Source organism: Lagenorhynchus albirostris, chromosome 15 (assembly GCF_949774975.1).
Source record: "Lagenorhynchus albirostris chromosome 15, mLagAlb1.1, whole genome shotgun sequence".
NCBI lineage: Eukaryota > Metazoa > Chordata > Mammalia > Artiodactyla > Delphinidae > Lagenorhynchus > Lagenorhynchus albirostris.
The window spans coordinates 52,445,602-52,466,870 of NC_083109.1; the positions used below are offsets into that span (position 1 = coordinate 52,445,602).

Below are 21,269 nucleotides of genomic sequence, written 5' to 3' on the forward strand. Positions count from 1 at the left end.
AAAACAAAAAGAACCCACATGTCACAGGGCATAGCCAAACAAAACAAAACAAAATAAAGAGGTAAAAAAAATAAAAATAAAAACAAGAGGACCTCCCTGGTGGCGCAGTGGTTAAGAATCCGCCTGCCAATGCAGGGAACATGGGTTCGATCCCTGGTCCGGGAAGATCCCACATGCCACGGAGCAACTAAGCCTATGCGCCACTACTGAGCCTGCGCTCTAGAGCCCGCGAGTCACAGCTACTGAAGCCTGCACGCCTAGAGCCCGTGCTCTGCAACGAGAAGCCACCACAATGAGAAGCCTACACACCGCAACGAAGAGTAGCCCTCACTTACTGCAACTAGAGAAAGCGCGCGCGCAGCAACGAAAACCCAATGCAGCCAAAAATAAAATAAATTTATTTTTTTAAAAATAAAACAATGAGCAATAACCACATTTAAAAAAATGAAAGTCAATGGGCAAACACACTAGAGTTAAAAAAAGTCTGAAACATGTGGCAGAAGGCTAGTTTCCTTAATACAGCAAGATCACTCACAGATCTACAAGAAAACGACCAACAGTGCAAGAGGAAAATGGCACTTCACAAAAAAGAAACATCAATGGCATTGAATCATAGAAAAAGATGCATTACCACATTCATAGCTAAAGAATTGCATTTTAAAACAAGATAGCATTTTCACTGTCAGACTGACAAACATTTATAAAATAGTTATGCTAGCACTGGTGAAGGTGTAAAAAACTGTTGGTGGCACTGCCTGTGATTTTAAAAAGAACGAAGACTGCAAACAACCTAAAGGTCCCTCAGGAGAAGGTTAAGTGAAGGAAGGGGCACCACACTGTGGCTCCAGGGCTCTGGGTGTCTAGATACAGCATGTGCAAAGTGTGAGGGGCAGACTGCGCACAGCCCATGACCGGGGTAGCCCTTCTTCATTCCCAAGGGAAGGACGGTGTGGACACCCGTCGCTGCAGAGGCTTTTTCTGGAGCCACTGGGCAGTGAGCTGAGACAGGGTAGAAGTTTTTCTCACTGTACCAGTCTGTTCGGGAAAACACCACTACCTTCTCACTAATAAAAATGTAGAAATAATTTTTCTCAGGAAACTCCTATGAAGTTAGCTTTAACTCTAACTCCCCATCTTATCACCAGCTGCCCATATCTCCCCATGAAGTCACACGTAGAGGAAAGCAGCGTGACTCTAACCCGACTCCACTCAAGAGCGTCCCCAGCAGGGCCCCCACCTCCTTACTGTCCCTCCAATATGCCAGCCCATTCCTGCCTCAGGACCCTGGCACCTACCACTCCCTCTGCTTGAAACGTCCTGCCTCGGACACCTTCACCTCCTTCCAGGCTTTGCTTAAACGCCACCCTGCACGTGAGGCCTCCCCTGACCGCCCCACTTCTACTGCGATCCTCTTCCTGCTTTGGTTTCTTCACATGACATCCATACAGCACGTACTTGTCTGCATAGACTCCACTCCACATCAGAGCCACAGAGGGCCAGGACTCCTGTCCGTCTCATCCCACAGCAGGCACTGCAGATGTTCGTTTAAGGAACTGCTGCTGCCACACTATGGAGCTCCAGTGGCCTTGACCGTCTCATGTCTTTATTTTTCCCACGATCACCCTAGAGTTGGAGCAGGCCCTTGATAAACACATGGTCATTTTCTCAGAAGGTACAGCCACAGGACACAGTGTTTCTCAGAATGCAGGTCAAGATTGCTGATTATGAAAGCAATTCAGTGAACTAAGCAATTCAGTGAGCTAAGTCAGAATTTTTTTTTTTTTTTAATGAAACGGAAAGTAAAAGAATGCATAGCATGGGACTTCCCTGGTGGCGCAGTGGTTAAGACTCCGTGCTCTCAACGCAGAGGGCCAGGGTTCAATCGCTGGTCAGGGAACTAAATCCCACATGCATACTGCAACTAAGAGTTCACATGTCAAAACTAAGGAGCCCGTGAGCCGCAACTAAGAAGCCCACCTGCCGCAACTAAGACCTGGTGCAACCAAATAAATAAATATTTAAAAAAACAACCAACACATAGCATAATACATGTAAGTATTTACAAAACTCTTTCAGCTAAGTATGTAGACATATTTGTACAGTATATGCATACTTGTATAGCAGGTCACAATGTGAATGCATTTCTTACCAGAGTACATGACAAAAAATGCTTGAAATTCACTCATCTAATATCAACCTAAACATTTCTAAGTTAAAGCTTCAGGTTCTATAAAAAGTAAAATTTTTAATAAGTTTACTTATAAAGTTTAAAATTCTGTAAAGGTACTTTCAGATCAATGAAAAGGAGAATTAAGCCTCTCCCCAAAAGGGAAAATACAATACTGGAAAAACCGTCATCGTTTGGAATGTAGCCTCTAGCTTTCTTTCCAGAACACCTCCAACTATGTTACCATAGTTTTATGCTTGTAAGCATGAAATTCTCTGCTTTTCAGTATAAGTCAACTCGGATGGTTTCATTCTCTCTCAAATTTCACCAGATACCACAGGTTAGCTATTCGCATCTAAAATTTCTCCAAACATTTTGTTTCTTAAGTTCTGTAATCATTTGAGGTAAGATTTATGTATATCAATATTCTAGACAGAAAGTTCTTCACTTTCTATTTATATATCAAATAAAGATTTGGGGACTTCCCTGGTGGTCCAGTGGCTAAGACTCTGCACTCCCAATGCAGGGGGCCTGGGTTTGATCCCTGGTCAGGGAACTAGATCCCGCATGCCACAACTAAGAGTTCGCATGCCACAACTAAAGATCCCACATGCCGCAAAGAAGACCAGGCTCAGCCAAATAAATAAATATTAAAAAAAAAAAAAGATCTGTATTCCCTCAAAATTTTCTACGTGCGTTCCTCTGGAATTCCTGAACATTTTCACTATTTCTTAAACCTTACTGTGTTTCACAGCCTGTTTTGGGTTTTTTTTTAAATTTATTTACTTTTGGCTGTTTGGTCTTTGTTGCTGCACAAGGGCTTTCTCTAGTTGTGGCGAGCAGGGGCTACTCTTCGTTGCGGTGCGTGGGCTTCTCATTGCAGTGGCTTCTCTTGTTGCAGAGCAAGGGCTCTAGGCACGTGGGTTTCAGTAGTTGCGGCTCGCGGGCTCAGCAGTTGTGGCTCACAGGCTCTAGAGCACAGGCTCAGCAGTTGTGGTACATGGGCTTAGTTGCTCCACAGCATGTGGGATCTTCCCAGACCACGGCTCGAACCTGTGTGCCCTGCATTGGTAGGTGGATTCTTAATCAGTGTGCCACCTGGGAAGTGCCTTCACAGTCTGTTTTAATCGTTCTCTACTAAGCAATACTGACACTCTATCAAGAAACATCAACTCCCTGAATACAGAGAAACACAGCAAAACCAAAAGGGAGGGGCATCTCTGAAGAGTCAAAATACAGGACACAAAATCCACATGCAGAGCTTCAGTTAAACAAGAATATTCTGTCCCCATCCAGAATTCTCCTCTCCTTTAAAAAAAGTTGCTAACAAGTTTTATGATCCAGTTTCCCAACCCTCAACTGAAAACAGAGAGGAGGAGGGAACCTGGCGTCAGAGGCCTGGTAAGTTAAAATGAGAGTAATAGAGGCTAAAAACACAGAAATACTCAGGATGCAGTTTCAGTTTGGGACATTTTATAGACAAAGGAGCCGTCACATCCTAGTGGTCCTGCAGAGGCCTGTGTATTACAACAGAAGACCATAAGTTAACATTCATAATGACCCTGAAAAAAATCAAAGAAAGGTTCTGTCATGTTTCATCTGATGATTAAGTCTTTTAGAAAGACTTCTAATCATAATGGTTGAAATGAAATGTTTTACTACTTTGCAAGTAAGTTTCATGGAAAATCCTTCCAGGCACTCCATTTCCTAAAAATGCTGGAATATCGGTATATGTGAACTTCAGTGCTTTGCTCACTCCTTCACAGCACACATCGGTTCCCTCACTGTCCCGGTCCTTTCGGAAGACTTGTACCCTTCTATTTTGTTCTTAACGGTATTGCTATATAGATTTTTCTTTTAAAATATGGCATTCATTTTGCCTATCTCAAAATTAATTTCTAATATTCTAATCACATTTCTTGATTATACAGCTGCTAAATAACAGCCATTCTTTCAAAATTAGTTACATCCATGACTCAGCTACACCTGTATTCAATTTACCTATACTTTGGGCATCAAAAAGCAGATGGAAATAATGCCCCCAAGTAGACATTGGTTCTCCAAGCTACAACTTTCATCATTTGTAATTCCTAGTGGTTTTAGCAGAAATAACCAGCCATTCCAGAAATATCCTGGAATTTACCTTTACTAAAAGCTACGGAACTATAGGTAAGTCTCCACGTGGACGAAGCAAACAGCAGTTTCCTAGTAAAAAAGGCTAGTGTTCTGTATCAAGGCTGAGCAGAATGGTATTTAAGAAAAATTCTAGCTGCTGCAATGAAGGCACCAAGAACCCAAACCAAGAAAATCCTCTGGCAACTTAAAGTATCTCACTTGAGAGTGAAGTGGATACATTTTCATTGATCCTGAGTCAGTACTTTGGTTTGAGACAGACAAGCAAACACCACCACTGGCCTCTTTAATAGTCTCCTTTGTCCTGTTACAACCTGGTATTTGACATCTGGGAGTGAGAACTGTCATTTTCCTTCAGTGTTTACTCATCAGCCCTTTTCCCTCCCTCCCTTGAAGCTGCATGCCAGAGGGGAGCAAAACACCTGGGGATCTTTCTTTTGTCTTAGTTCTGATCAATTACTCAGCCAGTAACTAATAAGGTCTTTACTAACCTATTACATTTGGGTTGATCTTTTGCAGACAGCACAGATAACTCAGGCCCCTCATCCTAACCAAGTGTCCCATTGCCTCCTGGACAGCTGGCCACACATCCCTCCTCTGTCCACATGCTTCTCTGGCGCTAGCCCTAAGCCCCAGGACCATGGTTTACATAGACGGCACTGCCATTCAGGGTCTAAGCAGTTAACCATTGAAACCTTTGTCCTCATGTTAAATTAGCAACACCCACAGCTGCTTTACTGAGAGAGTGAAATCTGACCAGCAAGTGCTACTCCTTGCATCCCCAAAAACAGCCCGAGAACACCAGAAATTTGCCTGAATTCTTGTGAAGGTTGCAGCACAAGAGGTGGAAGGGCAGAAATTAAATAGTATGGGCCCCACACTGAGAGCAGAGGGAGGAAGCAAAATAAATCAACAAAATAATTAGTACTAAATGGGTGTTTGCAGTTGACAGGGTTCAGGTGGGGCTTGTTTTGAAGGATGACACAAACCTGCAATGATTTAGCCCTACAACAGAGAAAGCTCACTCTTGTGAACTTTCTTTGGAGCAGACTGCCCACCCCTTACAACTCCCCAAGGCAGAAAATTCCAGCAAAGGCTCCAGCTTATAGAGAACAGAAAAGTCATGAGATGTTAACTTAAGCACCAAACAGTCCTACTGTGGCTGCCGCATGCTCTCGTTCTTGCAATGCCAACCGTGAAAATAAGAATGGTACAAAGAATGAATTACAAACACACATGGTCAGAACATCTCAGAACATGGGAAAAGAATCTTAACCTGCAGAGAGCAGGGAAAAAAACAAGTTGGCTACAAAAAAACACAAGAATCAAACTGATATGACTGCTCACCTTTAACGAAGTTGCTGGAAGACAACATAGCAATATCAATCTTTGAAGGAAAATTATTTTGACCTGGAATGCAACACCCAGCCAAACTACTTTACAAGTATGAGGTCAAAATAAAAATCTTTTTAAACACGGTGGGGCTTAGAAAATTTACAACCCATTGACTTTTTCTGCAAAACAAACACAAGGGTATATATATACTCTGCTAACACAGGAAATAAATCCCAAAAGGAAGGAAGATGTTGAATACAAGAAACGGTAATAAAACCTACAGTTGTCTTATCTGCTAATGCATGATATTTTTAAAAATCATTGTTTAAAAAGAGACTACACCAAAATTTAAAACTCAGGTAACAGAAAAAGCCGTAAAAGACATGAAGAGGAAATTCACAGAAGATATACAAATGGCCATTAAACAAATGAAAACATTCTCACTAGTAATGAGAATTCCCTGTGAGAATTCCCATTCCCTGCTAATGAGAATATAAATTGATAAAGCCTTTTTGTACAGCAATTTGGCAATATCAGCTAACATTTCAAATAGGCACAGGCTCTGAACCATCAATTCTAAAACTCTCTGTAATTCTAAAGAAATGCCACACATAGACACAAGGATTAAATACTCGCCCATTCTATACAGCACTGTAATGACCCCTCCCCCCCAAAAATCTGGAAATAACCTTTATTACGTCCACTAATAGGGCAATGTTAAGTAAATGATGATACATCCTAACACAGAATACTACTATGCGTCCATTGTAAAGCCGTAAACCCGTGCATACTGACAGGAAAACATATGTAAGCCATTCTAGAGCTTAAAAAAAAAATCTGTAGCACAATGTATATACGGTTTAGGCCTTTTTACGTAAAAACAGACGTGTGTATTTATATGTGTGTAACTAAGTGTACAGAGCCTGGAAGCAACGCCAAGACGTTCACCCGTGGTTACTGCGGGGTGGGGAGTGAGAGCAGAGACTGCGGTCATTCTTTTTTTTTCAACACTGATTTGAGCACCTACCTACCAATTCCAGGCCCTAGGGATACGGCGGGCAACAACCCAGGGTCCACGGGCTGCACGAGAGCCCAGCGTGCCGGTTCTCTGGTTTGCTGCCGCGCGCCGGGCCGAGTGGGCACTCAGGTGTGTGTCGAATGAACGAGTGACCAAGTGGCTTATGCGTTATTCGTGTATAAATCAACTTGGGGGGGGGAGAATAAAAACACAACTAAGGGACTTAAGTAATCACCCTGGTGAAGCCCCTTCCCAGCGCACACGCGCCCTTCGATTTCAACTTCCCGAAAGTGCCTTCGGCTCCAGGAACGAGGAGCCCGCGACCCCTCCGCCTCAACCCGGCCCGAGGAGCTCGTTGGAGAGAAGCCTCTGCTGCAGTCACGCGGGCCCGGGCTCAACCCCGTCACCTCTGGGGAAACCCGGCAGCCTGGCGCGGAGCCGAGCCAGGTGACACCAGAACGTACCGAGGGCTCAGCGTTCGCCGCTCGCAGCGCGTTGGACGCGTAAACCTCACAAAAATCTCCCAAGCCGAGCACGGAAGAGCCGTCACCGCGCCTCCCACGTAGAAAAGGGCCTCGGGACCCCGAAGGCTCCGCGCGTGCCCGTCCCCACTCGCTTTCCACCCGTCTTGCCCGGTCGCCCTCACCTCCCCGGGCGACCGCCAGCGCCGGGGCCCGCAGGCGGCAGCCCCACAGCAGCAGCGTCCGCAGCTCGCGAGCCATGTGTGTCCTCCTCGGCGCCCACAGAAGCCAAGCGTGCCGGGGGCGAGGCCGGGGCGGGGCCTTATTCGGGCGCGGCGTGGTGACGTCACAGCGCGCGCCCGGCTGCCCGGCCCGCTGCCTGCGCCGGCGGGTGGGCGGGGCCCTCTGTGGCTCGGGCTCGGGCGCGGTCCGGGCGCGGTCTGGCCGCGCGGGGGCAGCCGGACCTGGGGGCGGGACCTCCGTGACCTTGTGCCGCGTTGTCAAGGGCGACGGCCGTGTGCGCCGAGCCGCCGGGGCACTTGTCCGCCGCCAGCTGGTCCTCGGTTTGTGCATCCCAGAAATGGGGCAGATGTTAACATCCACCTAGCAGCGTGTGAAAAGGCGACGCCGGGGCAGAAGCAGATAACATCTCCAGGGTCTTTATATAAGTCTCGGGGCCAACGGTCCAGACCAATGGAAGTCAGTCTCTCCAAACCAAGACAAGCCAAATAGCTAAAGAGAGTAAAAGGGAGAATTTCAGGCTTGACTTGTCTACACCAAAACTTGGGAGCCAACTCCCACCAGCAAGACTGGGCTTATTCATCATTCCAATTCTCTCGCCTTCCTGGAGGTAAGAGTCTGGTTGGAGACTCGGACTATCAACTTCCTTTCTCACAGAGTTCCAAACCACGTAAAATGCAGATTCTCCGGCACCGCCTGAAGTGAGGCTCAGGCAGCCCCCTAGATGATTATGAGGCACACTGAAGACTTGCTGCCACGATCAAATAATTGCACACAAATGGGTTACTCGAGATTGTGACAGGATCTGCTAAGAACAGGAGCCAGGAGAGTGTCCCCCAGTGGGACCTGGACATAGCTGGGGCCACGGGAGGGGGTGTGACAGGGAACACTTGCAGGTCGAAAGTGGTATGGATGATCCCCAAGTTCCAGGCTTAAGTAATGTAAAAGAGGTGGGCAGATTTGGATGGAAGAGCAGGAGTTCTCTCACCTGGAAGACTCCATCAGCCTCCTAACTGGCTCCCCATTCTCTGCACAGCAGCTGATCATACACACTCCTCAGTCAGGGTCCTCCAGTGGTTTCCCTGCATATAATCAATTCCAAACCCCTTCTGCCTCGGCCTCCAAACCCTGCATAACCTTACCCCCACATCCCTCCCTCCTTCACGATACTCCAGACACATGAGCTAGTCCCAGGTATAGTGTTCCCAGGATACTGCTGAATTGAGGGGTCTCAGCCTCACATTTCATGTGGTGTTCACTCCACTCAGGAAATCATCTCTTTTGTAAGAGCTGACACATTGGTCTATGGGGCAATAGATCTAGCTTGGGGAGCCCTCTTATTACAGGAAGAGGAAATAGTATTTGGCAAAGGGAGGAGGGAAACCTAGGCTTCAGTGAAGGATGGCGGTGGGTGGGGGCTACTAGGACCCTTCTGTCCTCTCTCAGTCTGTGGCCTTCAGAGACATAACCTCAGCCACAGATCTTTGTGATATTGGGTCCCCTGGTAGCCCAAGGAACTGTGGCTTTTTAAAGTGCCCAGGGATCCAAGCGAATCTTGAGGGGGTCATGAGAAGATTTCAGGCCCTATGCAGACAAGGAAAATGGAAGAAGGGAAAGAATGAATAGAGTACTTGAGTTGAATTAATCGAGACTGGCAGGGAGTTGCTTGGGGAGAGCAGAGAGAGAAACAGAGGAGGGGAAGGGAGGGGGATACCCCCTGGATCTCCCAGCCACCACTGTGGCCACTATGAAGCTGCCCATTCCTTTTGCAGAAGTCACTGCCTTCCCCTGGGGGTAAGCTGACAGCCATGAAAAATGCCTGCTGCATTATTCACAATAGCCAGAAGGTAGAAGCAACCCAAGTGTCCATTGATGGATGAATGGATAAACAAAACATGGTATATACATGCAATGGAATATTATTCAGACTTAGAAAGGAAGGAAATTCTGACACATGCTACAACGTGGATGAACCTTGAGGACATCATGCTAAGTAAAATAAGCCAGTCACAAAAAGACAGATAGTGTATGATTCCACTGACATCAGGTAGTTAGAGTAGTCAAATTCATAGAGACAGAAAGTAGCATGGTAGGTGCCAGGGGCTGAGGGAGGGGGACTGAGAAGTTAGTATTTAATGGGGACAGAGTTTCAGTTTTGCAAAATGAATAGAGTTCTGGAGAGGATGATGGTGATGGCTGCACAACAGTATGAATGTATTTGATACCCTTAAAAATGATTGAGGAACTTCCCTGGTGGCACAGTGGTAAAGAATCCACCTGCCAATGCAGGGGACACGGGTTAGATCCCTGGCCCGGGAAGATCCCACATGCCGCGGAGCAACAAAGCCTGTGCGCCACAACTACTGAGCCTGCGCTCTAGAGCCTGTGCTCCACAACAAGAGAAGCCACCACAATGAGAAGCCCGCGCACCGCAGTGAAGTACAGCCGCCGCTCGCCGCAACTAGAGAAAGCCAGAAAGCCCATGTACAGCAATGAAGACCTAACGCAGCCCCGCAAAAAAGGAAAGATTGAAATTTTGTGTATATTTTACCACAATTTAAAAAATATGCCTACTGCAAAGAAAAATCTAATTTGACTGCCTCCCTTTTTCTTCATTTCTTTGTTCAAAGCACCAACTTCTGGGCAAGCTTCTCCCTTCATCATGCAACATCCTGGGAGTTCCCAGAGGAGGAAAGGCTCATGGCTGTCGGTTACTTCTTGGCCCGGAAAGGTCCCAGTGATGATGAAATTTTTTTCTCAATTTCATGGATCCTTTTATAAGGCAGATTCCTTTTTGAAGCTAGAATATGGGAGTGGGAGGTGAGGAGAGGAACTCCCAGACAGTCCTGCAGACCCCGGGTGTAGTCTGAAAGCTATTCTATAATTGTCTTAGTGTTCGGGCCTTAGGGGCAAGGATTTCCTCCAGCAGGCACAGACCTGTACAGCCCCGTCTGGGACAAGGGCAGCTGCAGCTTGGAGGCCTCTGACCGAAGCCTCAGAAACAGTACCTCTCCCTGGGTTTCTGAGGCATCAAAACGTTCAAATTCAGAGAAGCACTAATGGCCCGGTGGTACCTGCACAGGGATTTGTGCATTCCTTAAAGTGCTTTTCATCATTTGCAGTACTTTCATGCCAACTCAGCATGGATTGGAACTCAGAAACCTAGTATTTTGCTGATTCGCTTGACAGCTATCTCAGTATGTTTGACAAAGGTCAATCCTCCCAACTTGAGAGACCTGCCCAAGGCAGCACGGCTCCATTTGACCCCCACTGGCACACATGCTGATGGTGGGATTCCGCCAGAAGCAAGACCTGTGGTCCTTCATGGAGGCAGGTGCAGCCACTTAGCAGGACCTGGCCTGGAACTCACTAGGACATTTCTAATTTCACTGGATGACTCTGAGGCTTTTTCTCCAAAGGGCTCATTCTACTTTGCCAGTGGCCACTTTTAATTTTACCATCAAGGACACTGGGAATGTCACAGGCTGATTCCACAAACCCCCACAACTTTGAGGGGTGAATGGACCCGAGGTCTCCTTTTTCTTCCCCTACAGCATCAGCAGTCAGTCCAGCCCCCTCTATGGGGCTCCGTGGCCACCCACTAAGTGGGTGGCCCTTAGCAATCCCCTGTTCTATGGGGCCCTTCCACCGTGAACACTGCCTGTGCCCCTGCAGGAGGGGCCATCCTGGTGGGCTCCCAGTCTCCCTGTCCAGCGTGATGAACCTAAGACAGTTGAATCTGGACAACCACGAAGTATCTCTGGTGGGGCCTCCTCTGAGTGACTGGCTCTGGGGAAGGCAGCAACCTCCACTCTTGCATTTCTTCCTGGAAACTTCCGCTGGGAGATACCACTCGGCGAACTAGCCCTGAGGGCATGTGTTCAAAGGTGCATTCTGTCCTGGCAAAGAGCTGAGATCACAATTTTTTCCCAGCTTGTGGATGACATCATTTTAGGAATAAAAAATGTCCACCAAACCTCAAGTCTACCGCGTCTATTGCTTACGAGAAAGACAAGTGAGAATGAGTTTGCCCGAGAGACTCCACAGGGTGAAAGGCAGCTCTGTTCTATGCGTGCTGGCATGCACGTGCACGCGTGTGCCTGGGCCAAGCTGATGGCCCTGTACTTCCTAGAGCTGCCATTCTCATGCGACGCTTGGAGGAAACGGAGTGGCTGTGTGGGAGGCTTTGCCTGCTGGGAGGCCTCTTTCCCTGCTTGGCATGGCTTCCTGGTGGCTGCAGGGTCCCCTCCTTCAATGCCTGCTCTGTGCTGACAAGGCCCTGCCTCCCTGGAGGACTGGCCCTTTGCCTGGGCACCCTGGGCCTCTACTCCAGACAGAGCCCTGCCTAGATGGTGTCCTGAGCAACACCTGGTATCAGGCCCCACCTGGTAGGTGAGCAGCTTTTGCAAAATTCTCCTCGCAGAGACTGCATCTCCTCAGGTGTGAAGAGGGTTCCCTCAGTCAGGATTCTCTGGTCCAACGGGGGATCAGAGGACAGGTGGAGATGCAGACCATTGGCCATTTTCCCTGACTCCTAGGGCAGCCTCTCTTGGCACAGGCACAGGGCGGAGGAGGTTGTTGTCCATCAGCATCACTGGGGCTCGTCTGAGTGGCGAGTGCTGTGCCTGCAGTTCAGGAAACAGGAGGGACAGACTGACCCTGGCACTCACTCCCCAGGAGCCAAAGAACAGGCCGCAGTGTGATCACATGGCCTGGAAACTGGCTGGGGGGCAAGGCGCCCCTCCTGCTTCTTTGTTTGCTTCACAATCCGCATTTTTTTACAAATGCACTTCACAGCCAGGATGCCTCCCTGCATCAGACAAAACGGTGGGGATGCCCTTTCCAGGTAACTCAGGGCTTTCAGCCCACTGGGGCTGCCCACAGCCTCGGTTCTGCCTGGACTCCTGTCCTGTCTAGGGGACCCCAGGCGAGAACCACTCGCCCAAACCCCCTCTCCCCACACCCATGTTTTATCATGAACATTAAGACTGAGGCAGTTTTCCAGTCAAGATGGTCTGCTCTTGGTCCCATGCAGCCTGGCTACTCAAAGCAGATGAGGGCCGGCAGCAGCAGCCTCACCTGGGAGCTTGTTAGAAACACGGAATCTCGGCACATCACCCCTGCCCTCACCCCCACTGGCCTCAGTTCTACAGAATCAGGATGTTGGCAAGATCCCAGCTAATCAATCCGCATGCACGTTAACCTTGAGAAGGAAGCACAGTCCTGAGGGCACATGGCGGTGGAGGATCGTGTGCTTCCTGAACCGTGGAGCAGCCTGCGATCCTCGATCCTCGGCCTGACGAAGAGATGCTTCGTTTCCTGCACCAACAGGGCACAGTGCCCCGGCTTTGAGCCCCAGCACCTTCCTCCAGGACGTGCCTCTGTTGATTGAGTTCTCCCAGGGCTGCATGTCACCGCCCAGGAGCTGATCGATAAACACTTGCTGAGGGGACAGGCTCCGTGCTTCTCTGAACATCAGCTGGAAGCAGCAGGTGTGCATCAGGAGACCTGAAGCTGCTCGTTCCAGACGGAAAGGGGCCTCAGCTTGGTGCCACCCACGTCTTTCCTGCCACTTCTGACATTCAATGCCCTCTTCCCACACGAGGACCCCTGCTCCTCACCCAGGAAACCACAGCTCAGAACTTAAGTGTCCGGAGGGTGGGGAACCCGAGGGTCCCCTGTGCTCTTGCCTGCGGAGGCCTCGCTCTCACTGGTGACCCCAATTCTGGCTGCTGAGCTCCTGTTAGCTCTGAGTGCCTCCTGCATGGCCCCTAGGACCCCTTGCTTCCCTGGCCCTCTCTACATCTGACTTTGGGAGCACAGCTGCGATGCCAGCATTTGGTCCCCAAGGCTCTCCCTCTGTCAGTAGACACCCCTCCCCATGCAGCAGCACAGGAAGCAACCCTCCCTCTTCTGTGGGCCTCGACCCTGTGCCAAGATGTGAGGGGCCCAGGGTGGGCTCAGAGAGGACAAGGAAGGGTCCAGGCACAGGGACCCCGGCACACCCCTTGCCATCCTTTCCAAGGGTGTCCTTTCTGGACATTTTCCTGAGGGACTTGTGGATGCAGGGTCCTCACCCTCACTTGCAACATTCCCTAAACATCACCATCTCCCTTGAGGATCAGTTATTGGATCCATATCATTGTTATGCCTATATATCATTTAAAAAAATTTAGTGAATTCCCTGGCAGTCCAGTGGTTAGAAATCTGTGCTCTCACTGCTGAGGGCCCGGGGTTCAATCCCTGGTTGGGGGAACTAAGATCCCACCAGCCATGCGGTGTGGCCAAAAAAAGAAAAACGTTAATAAGAGGATTTATTGTTGCTGGTCCAGAGCCGTGGGACCCATGATCAGACGATAAACCCCATTTCCATCACTAAGCGCTCTCTAGGAGTTGGGTGGGAGGTGGGTTAGGGTCATCTACACTAGGAGCTGGGAGCTGTGGCCACTACAGTTGACCAACACTGTCAACATTTCTTCTCTGATGCCGAAGTGAGCCAGTGGGCACCAGACACAGGCAAGCTCAGGCCCACACAGTCCTTTGTGAGGACCTGGTTACCACATACCACTGTCTGCCGTGTTCAAGGGGCTACAATGTACTGCAACACCCCTGCTTTGCCAGGGTACCCCAAAGTGGGCTCAAGGGGAACCTGTGGAATAGGAGGGGAGGCAGGCGTGTGGGAGGGTTTTCAGGGCTGGAGGAAAAGCTCCTCTCGAACGAAAGGGGAGAGTGTGGTTGGGGCCAGCGGCCCATGTCAGCCCTTGGTGCTCATGAATTCAGGTAAGTCGGTCCCTCTGTTCTCCCACCTCATGGCTGGGCAGAGGGGTGGACATGCGTTTAAACAGCACTTGTTACCTGGTATCACTACCTTTCACGAGGCCAGGAAGGCAGAAGAGCTTGCTCACAGCCACGGCCAAGGCCCTGGTGCCGTCACTGACCCCACCTCACAGGCACCTCTGGCCCACACTTGCTATGACCTGGTCTCTCACTCCAAGGTCTCTTCCTGACCCCCTGACTTTTATACCACTTCCTAAGGTGTTCTAAGCTGTCAACACCCTTTGAATCTTTCAGTTTAGTGAAGTAACTTCAGTCATATCACAGTCAGTGGATCTGAGTCCATCCTCTATGGAAAGGCACGAGCTCGTTGGAAGCACCATTTGCATCCTCAGCTTCTCATCAGGGTCCCTCAGCCTTGTCATTGTCAGCCTGGGTGCTACATTCACTTATGTTAGTATCTCATGACTGACCCGTTTCCCTGCTCTTGATTTTGCAGTGAACACGGGATGCCCTGGGAAGGTGCCGTGTGGCTTTATGATCCCAGGTGGACACTGGCCCCAGCCCCACGCGCTCCTGCACCATCCACCTGCTGAGGTGGCACCACCACAGTGTCTACTTCCCAGCACTGGCCTTGTGTCAAGGACTTCCTGGCTTCTCCCTGTCTGCCACCCATATTCAGCTTCTTTCCTTTTTCAGAGTAGCTTATTTTCTCATGCAGTTCTAAAAGCACATTTTGGCTCAAATGAAATCTTTTGGTTCCACTTTACAGCAGTCAAAAGTTGCATGTCTTCAGCCTGAGATCTTAGAAGCCTCTTCACCTCGTGTTACGCAGCCATTGCAGCCGACTCCTGTTTTTTTGTTTTTTGTTTTTTTTGCAGCACACGGGCCTCTCACTGTTGTGGCCTCTCCCATTGCAGAGTACAGACTCCGGACGCGCAGGCTTAGCGGCCATGGCTCACGGGCACAGCCGCTCCGCGGCATGTGGGATCTTCCCGGACCGGGGCACGAACCCGTGTCCCCTGCATCGGCAGGTGGACTCTCAACCACTGTGCCACCAGGGAAGCCCCGACTCATGTTTTTAACACACTGAATTCTCAAAAACATAATCAAACACGTGCACTAGACAAAATCAGCTGAACCCCTTTATCTTATGACTGGCTGCTAAGCTAATTCTACGGCTTGTTAGCCAACTGGAACCATCTTTGAATCCAAGCAGTTTTACCAGCTTTTATTATAAACACCAGCATATTTCAAGTTTCCTCTTTTTTGTCCCCCAGAATTTCAGGCAACTTTATTCATGGCAGAAGTTGCCTTTTTTTTTTTTTTAATGTTTATTTTTTTATTTTTGGCTGCGTTGGGTCTTCGTTGCTGCACGTGGGCTTTCTCTAGCTGTGGTGAGCAGGAGCTACTCTTCGTTGTGGTGCGCAGGCTTCTCACTGTGGTGGCTTCTTTTTGTTGTGGAGCATGGGCTCTAGGCACGTGGGCTCAGTAGTTGTGGCTCGCGGGCTCTAGAGTGCAGGCTCAGTAGTTGCGGCACCTGGGCTTAGCTGCTTCGCAGCATGTGGGATCTTCCTGGACCAGGGCTTGAAACTGTGTCCCCTGCGTTGGCAGGCGGATTCTTTTTTTTTTAATTTTTTAAAAAATATTTAAATTTTATTTATTTTTGGCTGCATTGGGTCTTCGTTGCTGCACACAGGCTTTCTCTAGTTGTGGTGAGTGGGGGCTACTCTTTGTTGCAGTGTGTGGGCTTCTCATTGTGGTGGCTTCTCTTGTTGTGGAGCACAGGCTCTAGTTGTGTGGGCTTCAGTAGTTGTAGCACGTGGGCTCAGTAGTTGTGGCACACGGGCTTAGCTGCTCTGCGGCATGTAGGATCTTCCGAGACCAGGGCTTGAACCCGTGTCCCCTGCATTGGCAGGTGGATTCTCAACCACTGCACCACGAGGGAAGCCCCAGAAGTTTCCTCTTTTTGATCACAAATATAGGACTTTTTTCTCCTCCTAAGTAGACAGCATGTGAGACACCGCGTCGGGGCTTTCCAGCTCTCACAGAAACTTCCTTACGTCAAGTGCCAGGTTAGCATCCAGCCCACACCCTTGGCTGCATCCTTTGGCAACAAGATTGCATAGGACTCCAAGAGGATGAGGTTGGCACACTTTTGGATTCTGGGATGACCTGAAAGAGACTCCCCATTGGCCAGGTTAAAAGGGCTGCACATCCGAAGTGTGGACCTGGAGCTGCTTCTCCAGGGCCCAGACAGCTCACACTTCTTGTCTGAACAGACTCAGTCCAGGGCTTTCCCATCAGTGCAGAAGGCGACCGGGAAAAGGGTCACGGACGTGGGACTTGAGCACGTTAAGTGAGGATGGCATGTGGCCATGGAGGGCCTGACCCCGCTTCCCTTTGGGGATGGGTAGGGATGGGGGTTGGTTGGTGGTGAGACGGTGGTGTTAGTCTTACCTGGCTAAATCTACAACATTAGAACAAGATTCGAAGCCCTGTGTTACAACTAATTTCTTAAGAGTTTCCTCAAATTTAAATTCCCAGTTCAAGTGTTTTGAAAAGATTTCTGTGAATACAGGGTCAAAAGGAAAGCTATTTGGGCTGTCATTTCTAAGCCTGACATCACAACCCCTCGGTTGAGACCACCCTTGGTTGGGGGACAGGGGAATGAAACAGGACTCCACTTGCCTGTGCCCTGGGAGGGGGTGCACAGACCAAAGAATGAATGTCAGCTCTCCTGGCGGTGGTCTGTCTCATAGATGTCATTGTTATAGCATTCAGGACCTCGAGTGTCACCCCCTCAGTTAAGGGCCCCTGGAATTGGACTCAGAGAGGAGGGGTGGACCAGCTGGCCGAGTACAGGTGTTGCTCGAAGCTGGAGGCCTCTTCTCATCCCAGCAGGGCTGGTGGCCAGTGTCCCACATCGTTCCCCCAGCGGCCCCCAGGGCAGCACCTCGCTGTTTCTAGAGAAAGTTGGAGAAGGCAGGGCTGGAGCTGCATCTGCCCAGCCCAGCGTCAGAGGCCGTGGCAGCATCCTCCCTCACTGAACCAGGATTTGGGGGCAGGCCAGGAACCCCCTCTAGTCCCCGGAACACCCTTTGCATCAATTCTGGGATTGGCATGTAGGAGCAGGGATGGGGTGGGGGTGGCTAAGATGGGGAGTGTGGACAGGCGACAAAGTGCTGTTTCAGGGCCGCTTGTGTCCCCGGCTCTGGGTGAGGTTCTTCAATGAGCAGCAAAGGAGGGCCCTCCAGGCCTTGGCTGAGCTCAGCTGCCACCCCCACCCCCCGCCCCGGCCAACAGGACCGCGGCCCCCACCTCTCCTCTGTGAGCAAACAATCAGAATCATGTCTTACAAAGAACAGACTCCAAAAATATATATAAATAAATAAAAACCTTAAACATTCTTACAGGGATCTTAAAGAACAGAATACATGTTAAAAACTTCAGTAATTTATATCAATTTTAAGCGGTACTTTATATACAATGGGGGAAAAAACACATGCATAGTCCAAATACAATGTTGAAAACAGCATTTTCATAACAAAAGAGCTGGAACACGAAGTGTTAACACCATGTACATGAATTCAAGGACCACCCTTTTTGTCTGTTGCACACAGTTTATTTAACAATATGATATAAGAAATGAGTTGGTACTTTACCATTCTATACAGTGATTGAATCTTCTTGAATTTTCTTATTTATAGTAATTATAGCGCTTGCATGATTTACACTAGAATTGCTTTTCCTCATTTCAAGTTTCACATAGAAGAAAGAAAAGAATGCTTCTTCTCTATTAACATTAGCATGGTCTAAGAGAATGATCATCCCTATTTTTTGTCTAAAACCAGTTTTATCAGAGAAACAAAGCAACAATTTCTACATCTGCAAGACAAGAGTCTGGCTTAAGCCAGTATGTATAGATAGATGTGTGTGTGGGTGTGTACGTGTGTGCGCTCAGGAGCCAATTCCTATCATCCAGGGGTAATACTTGGAGACGCCCACAGAGTTCACTATAGAAAAAATCTTCCCGCAACGTCAGAAAGTTATCGGGATACATTATAAGCTTGCATTATTTCAGGAATCAGTTTCTGAATATTATTTTTCTTCTCACTTTTAAACATAAATGTTTAAAGTCTTGAAAATACAAATAAAAAATATGAATATAATGAACTTGTTTTTCCCGTTAAAAAAAGGCATGAGTCACCAGCAATGACGACAAAAAGAATCCAAACAAAACCCCCCTCCCCCCAAAACAAAAAACAAAAAACGAAAAAAAAGAGAGAGAGACCAGATATTTAAATCAACTGGTTTTTAACAAAAAAATATATTCTTTGTATTGTTTCTTTAAACAGCAATCTACCCTTCCACGGCTTGGAAGTAGCAGTTCCATCTAGGAATAAAAAGAGCCCAGATGCCTGGATTTCAGTACAAAAGGTCCAAGAACATGAAAGGGAAAAAAAAACAAGTGATGCTCTCACAATGCTACAAACCCTCCACAAACTTTTCTAGGGTGTCTCCCGTGGTGTCGCCGACCAGGGACAGCTCATTGGACAACGCACTCCTGTTGGGGGTGTTCAGCTGGGGGAGCATTGCACTCTGTTCGGGATTCCCCAAGTGTCCCTGATCTATGGAGCTGGCCATGGTGACTGCGAGTCCTGGGTGGGGGGAACCAGTCTGGGGCGAGACGTGGTGTGGTGAAGGCTGGGGCTGTATCCGTGGCGACGGGCTGGAATGTGGAGGCTGGGACTGGGGCCGTGGAGACTGGACAGGGGCCGGAGACCGCACCTGGCTACTGAGGGACGTGGCCATCTGCTGGCCGGGGAGGTGCGAGGCCTGCGGCTGTCCTGAGAGCATGTGCTGCTGGGGGCTCATGGGGTTCGGCTGGCCCGGGGACCCGATCTGCTGCTTCATCTGCTGCTGCTGCAGAATCCGCTGTTGCAGGGCCTGCTGGATGTTGGGCGTGCTGTCTGAGCCCAGCGCAGGCTGCCCCATCTGGTTGAGCTGTCCCATCTGGGCTGCCATCTGGCCCATGGAGCTGCCCTGGATGGGGAGGTGCTGCTGCATCCGCTGCTGTTGCATGGCCGCGGGGTAGCCTCCGGGTCCCTGAGGCTGCTGGAACTGGCCATGCCCCGCCATGCCCCCGGCCATGCCGGCACTGCCCTGCTGCTGCTGCTGCTGCTGCTGCTGTTGCTGCTGCTGCTGCTGCTGCTGCTGCTGCAGGAGCTGCCTTCGCAGCATCTCTCTGTACTGTGGGTTCATACTTGCCATGCTGGGGTTGTGCCCCGGGTTCATGATGTTCAGGGCCTGGCCCTGGGGGTTCAGGCCGCCCATCGCCGGCTGCTGAGGAGGCACACCGGGCCGTGGGCCGCCGGCTTGCATGGCATTCAGGTTCTGCAGGCTGGGCTGCTGGTGCAGGCCGGGCTGGGGCTGCAGGCCGGGCTGAGGCTGCAGGCCAGGTTGGGGCTGCAGGCCGGGCTGACTGGCCACGTACTTGGCCGTGCGTTGTTTAATGAAAGCTGCCATCAGCTGAGGATTGGACTTGAGGATGTTGAGCACCTGCTGCTGCTGCTGTGGGGAGCTGGGGGACTTCAGGGTCCGAAGCAGGTCCTGCAGGGCGCCGGGCGAGATGCTCCGGGGCGGTTGCACGCTGGGCATCCGTGGCCCTGCCACGGCCGGCTGGGCCTGCATGGACATCACGGGTCTCGGCATGCCTGGCATCGGCTGCTGCTGGGGGATGGGCGCCTGCTGCCACTGCCCAGGTGGCAGGTTGGGCACAACGGGCCCGCTGACCTGGTTGGGTCGGGGCACATTCAGGCCCACAGGGGCCATCTGGCTCACCGGGGTCACCATGCCCGTGCGCCCTGGGGGCATGCCGTTGTTGATGTTCACCCGGTACAGGTGCTGCTGCTGCTGGGCCTCCCGCTCGATCTGCCGGGCCGCCTCCACTGCCGCGGGTGGGGGCTGGGCGGGGGGCGGTGGGGCTGGCACCTGGTTGGTGGGCTTCCCGGTGGATACCGTTGTGGGGGGCTGAGTCCGGGCCACACTGGGGAAGCCGGCTGGTGACATGTTCACGGGCGAGGGCTGCGGCTGGGCGGGGGGCTGTGGCGTCTGGGGCGTGCTGGGCTGCTGCGTGGGGGTCCCGGGTGGTGCTGAGGTAGGGGAAGGCAGGCTCTGCTGAGGCACGTTGCGGGTGTTCATGGTGGCCATCCGCCGGCGCATGAGCTGGGCCTGCTGCAGGCGGTGCTGGATCTGCTGCTGGCGGAGCTTGTGTTTGATGTTGAGGCAGAAGGGCACGGGGCACTTGTTTTCTTGGCAGTGTTTGGCGTGGTAGCAGCAGAGGGCAATGAGCTGCTTGCACACTGGGCAGCCGCCGTTGGTCTTGCGTTTGCAACCCTTGGTGTGCTGCACCACCCGCTTCATCTTCTGGCAGGACGGCAGTGAGCAGTTGGCGTTGCGGCACTGACAGGCGTGCACCAGGGACTGGATGCAGCGCTGGATGCTCAGGCGCCGTGACTCCTGGGGGCTCTTGGACTGTGGTTCACCCTGGCTGCTGCCCTCGTCGTCCAGGCCCAGCCCCCACTTCACCATCTTGTGGGTGTGGCTCTTCGTGTTGTAGCAGTTGATGCAGAGGTCGTAGTCCTGCGGGTGAGGACAAGGGACAAGCCAGCATCAGCATGCGGCCCTGACCACCAGCTCCCCCCGCATCCCCACGAGGCTCATGGATGCCAAACATGTCTGCTCCCCAGAACCTTCACTCCCAGGAACACTCCACAGCCCAGAAATTCCAGAGACCACCGGTCCACCTACTTGCCCTCTTCTGGGGGCCCCTCTGCCTTCTCCCAACCTGCTAGCTCACAGCGTGTGTGGCTTCGTGAGCACCCCGAGGCTGGGGCCCCTACGCTCTGGGGCTGCTGTGGGTGCCCTCGGTGCATCCCCAGAGCTCTGCTGGGCAGCCGGTGGGCGGGCACTGGGGCTGAGAGGCCTTCACCAGGAGGAAGGCCCTGGGCTCGCACCATGGCAACATAATGCCCCCTCCCCAGGTTTCTAAAAGCTGCACCTGGAGACGGAGACCACAAAGCACTAGATCTGGAGGATGAGCCCTGTGACCAGGACTGCTAACCTTCTCACAGCAAGG

At 50.7% G+C, this 21,269-nt stretch overlaps 2 protein-coding genes across 8 annotated transcripts in view; both read right to left on the bottom strand.

Moving 5' to 3' along the window:
* TRAP1 (TNF receptor associated protein 1) overlaps nt 1-7,425 on the bottom strand; it is a 44,849-nt gene extending 37,424 nt beyond the window's left edge. Inside the window, exon 1 of the mRNA XM_060124646.1 lies at nt 7,300-7,425. Coding sequence (XP_059980629.1) covers nt 7,300-7,375 — 76 coding nt within the window. The 5' untranslated portion in view covers nt 7,376-7,425. The remainder of the gene's footprint in view (nt 1-7,299) is intronic.
* A 10,139-nt stretch (nt 7,426-17,564) lies between these two features.
* CREBBP (CREB binding protein) overlaps nt 17,565-21,269 on the bottom strand; it is a 132,272-nt gene continuing 128,567 nt past the window's right edge. For all 7 annotated transcript variants that reach the window (XM_060125005.1, XM_060125006.1, XM_060125003.1 and 4 more), the window contains one exon: nt 17,565-20,773. In XM_060125005.1, the coding sequence (XP_059980988.1) occupies nt 18,617-20,773 (2,157 nt within the window). In that variant the 3' untranslated portion in view covers nt 17,565-18,616. The remainder of the gene's footprint in view (nt 20,774-21,269) is intronic.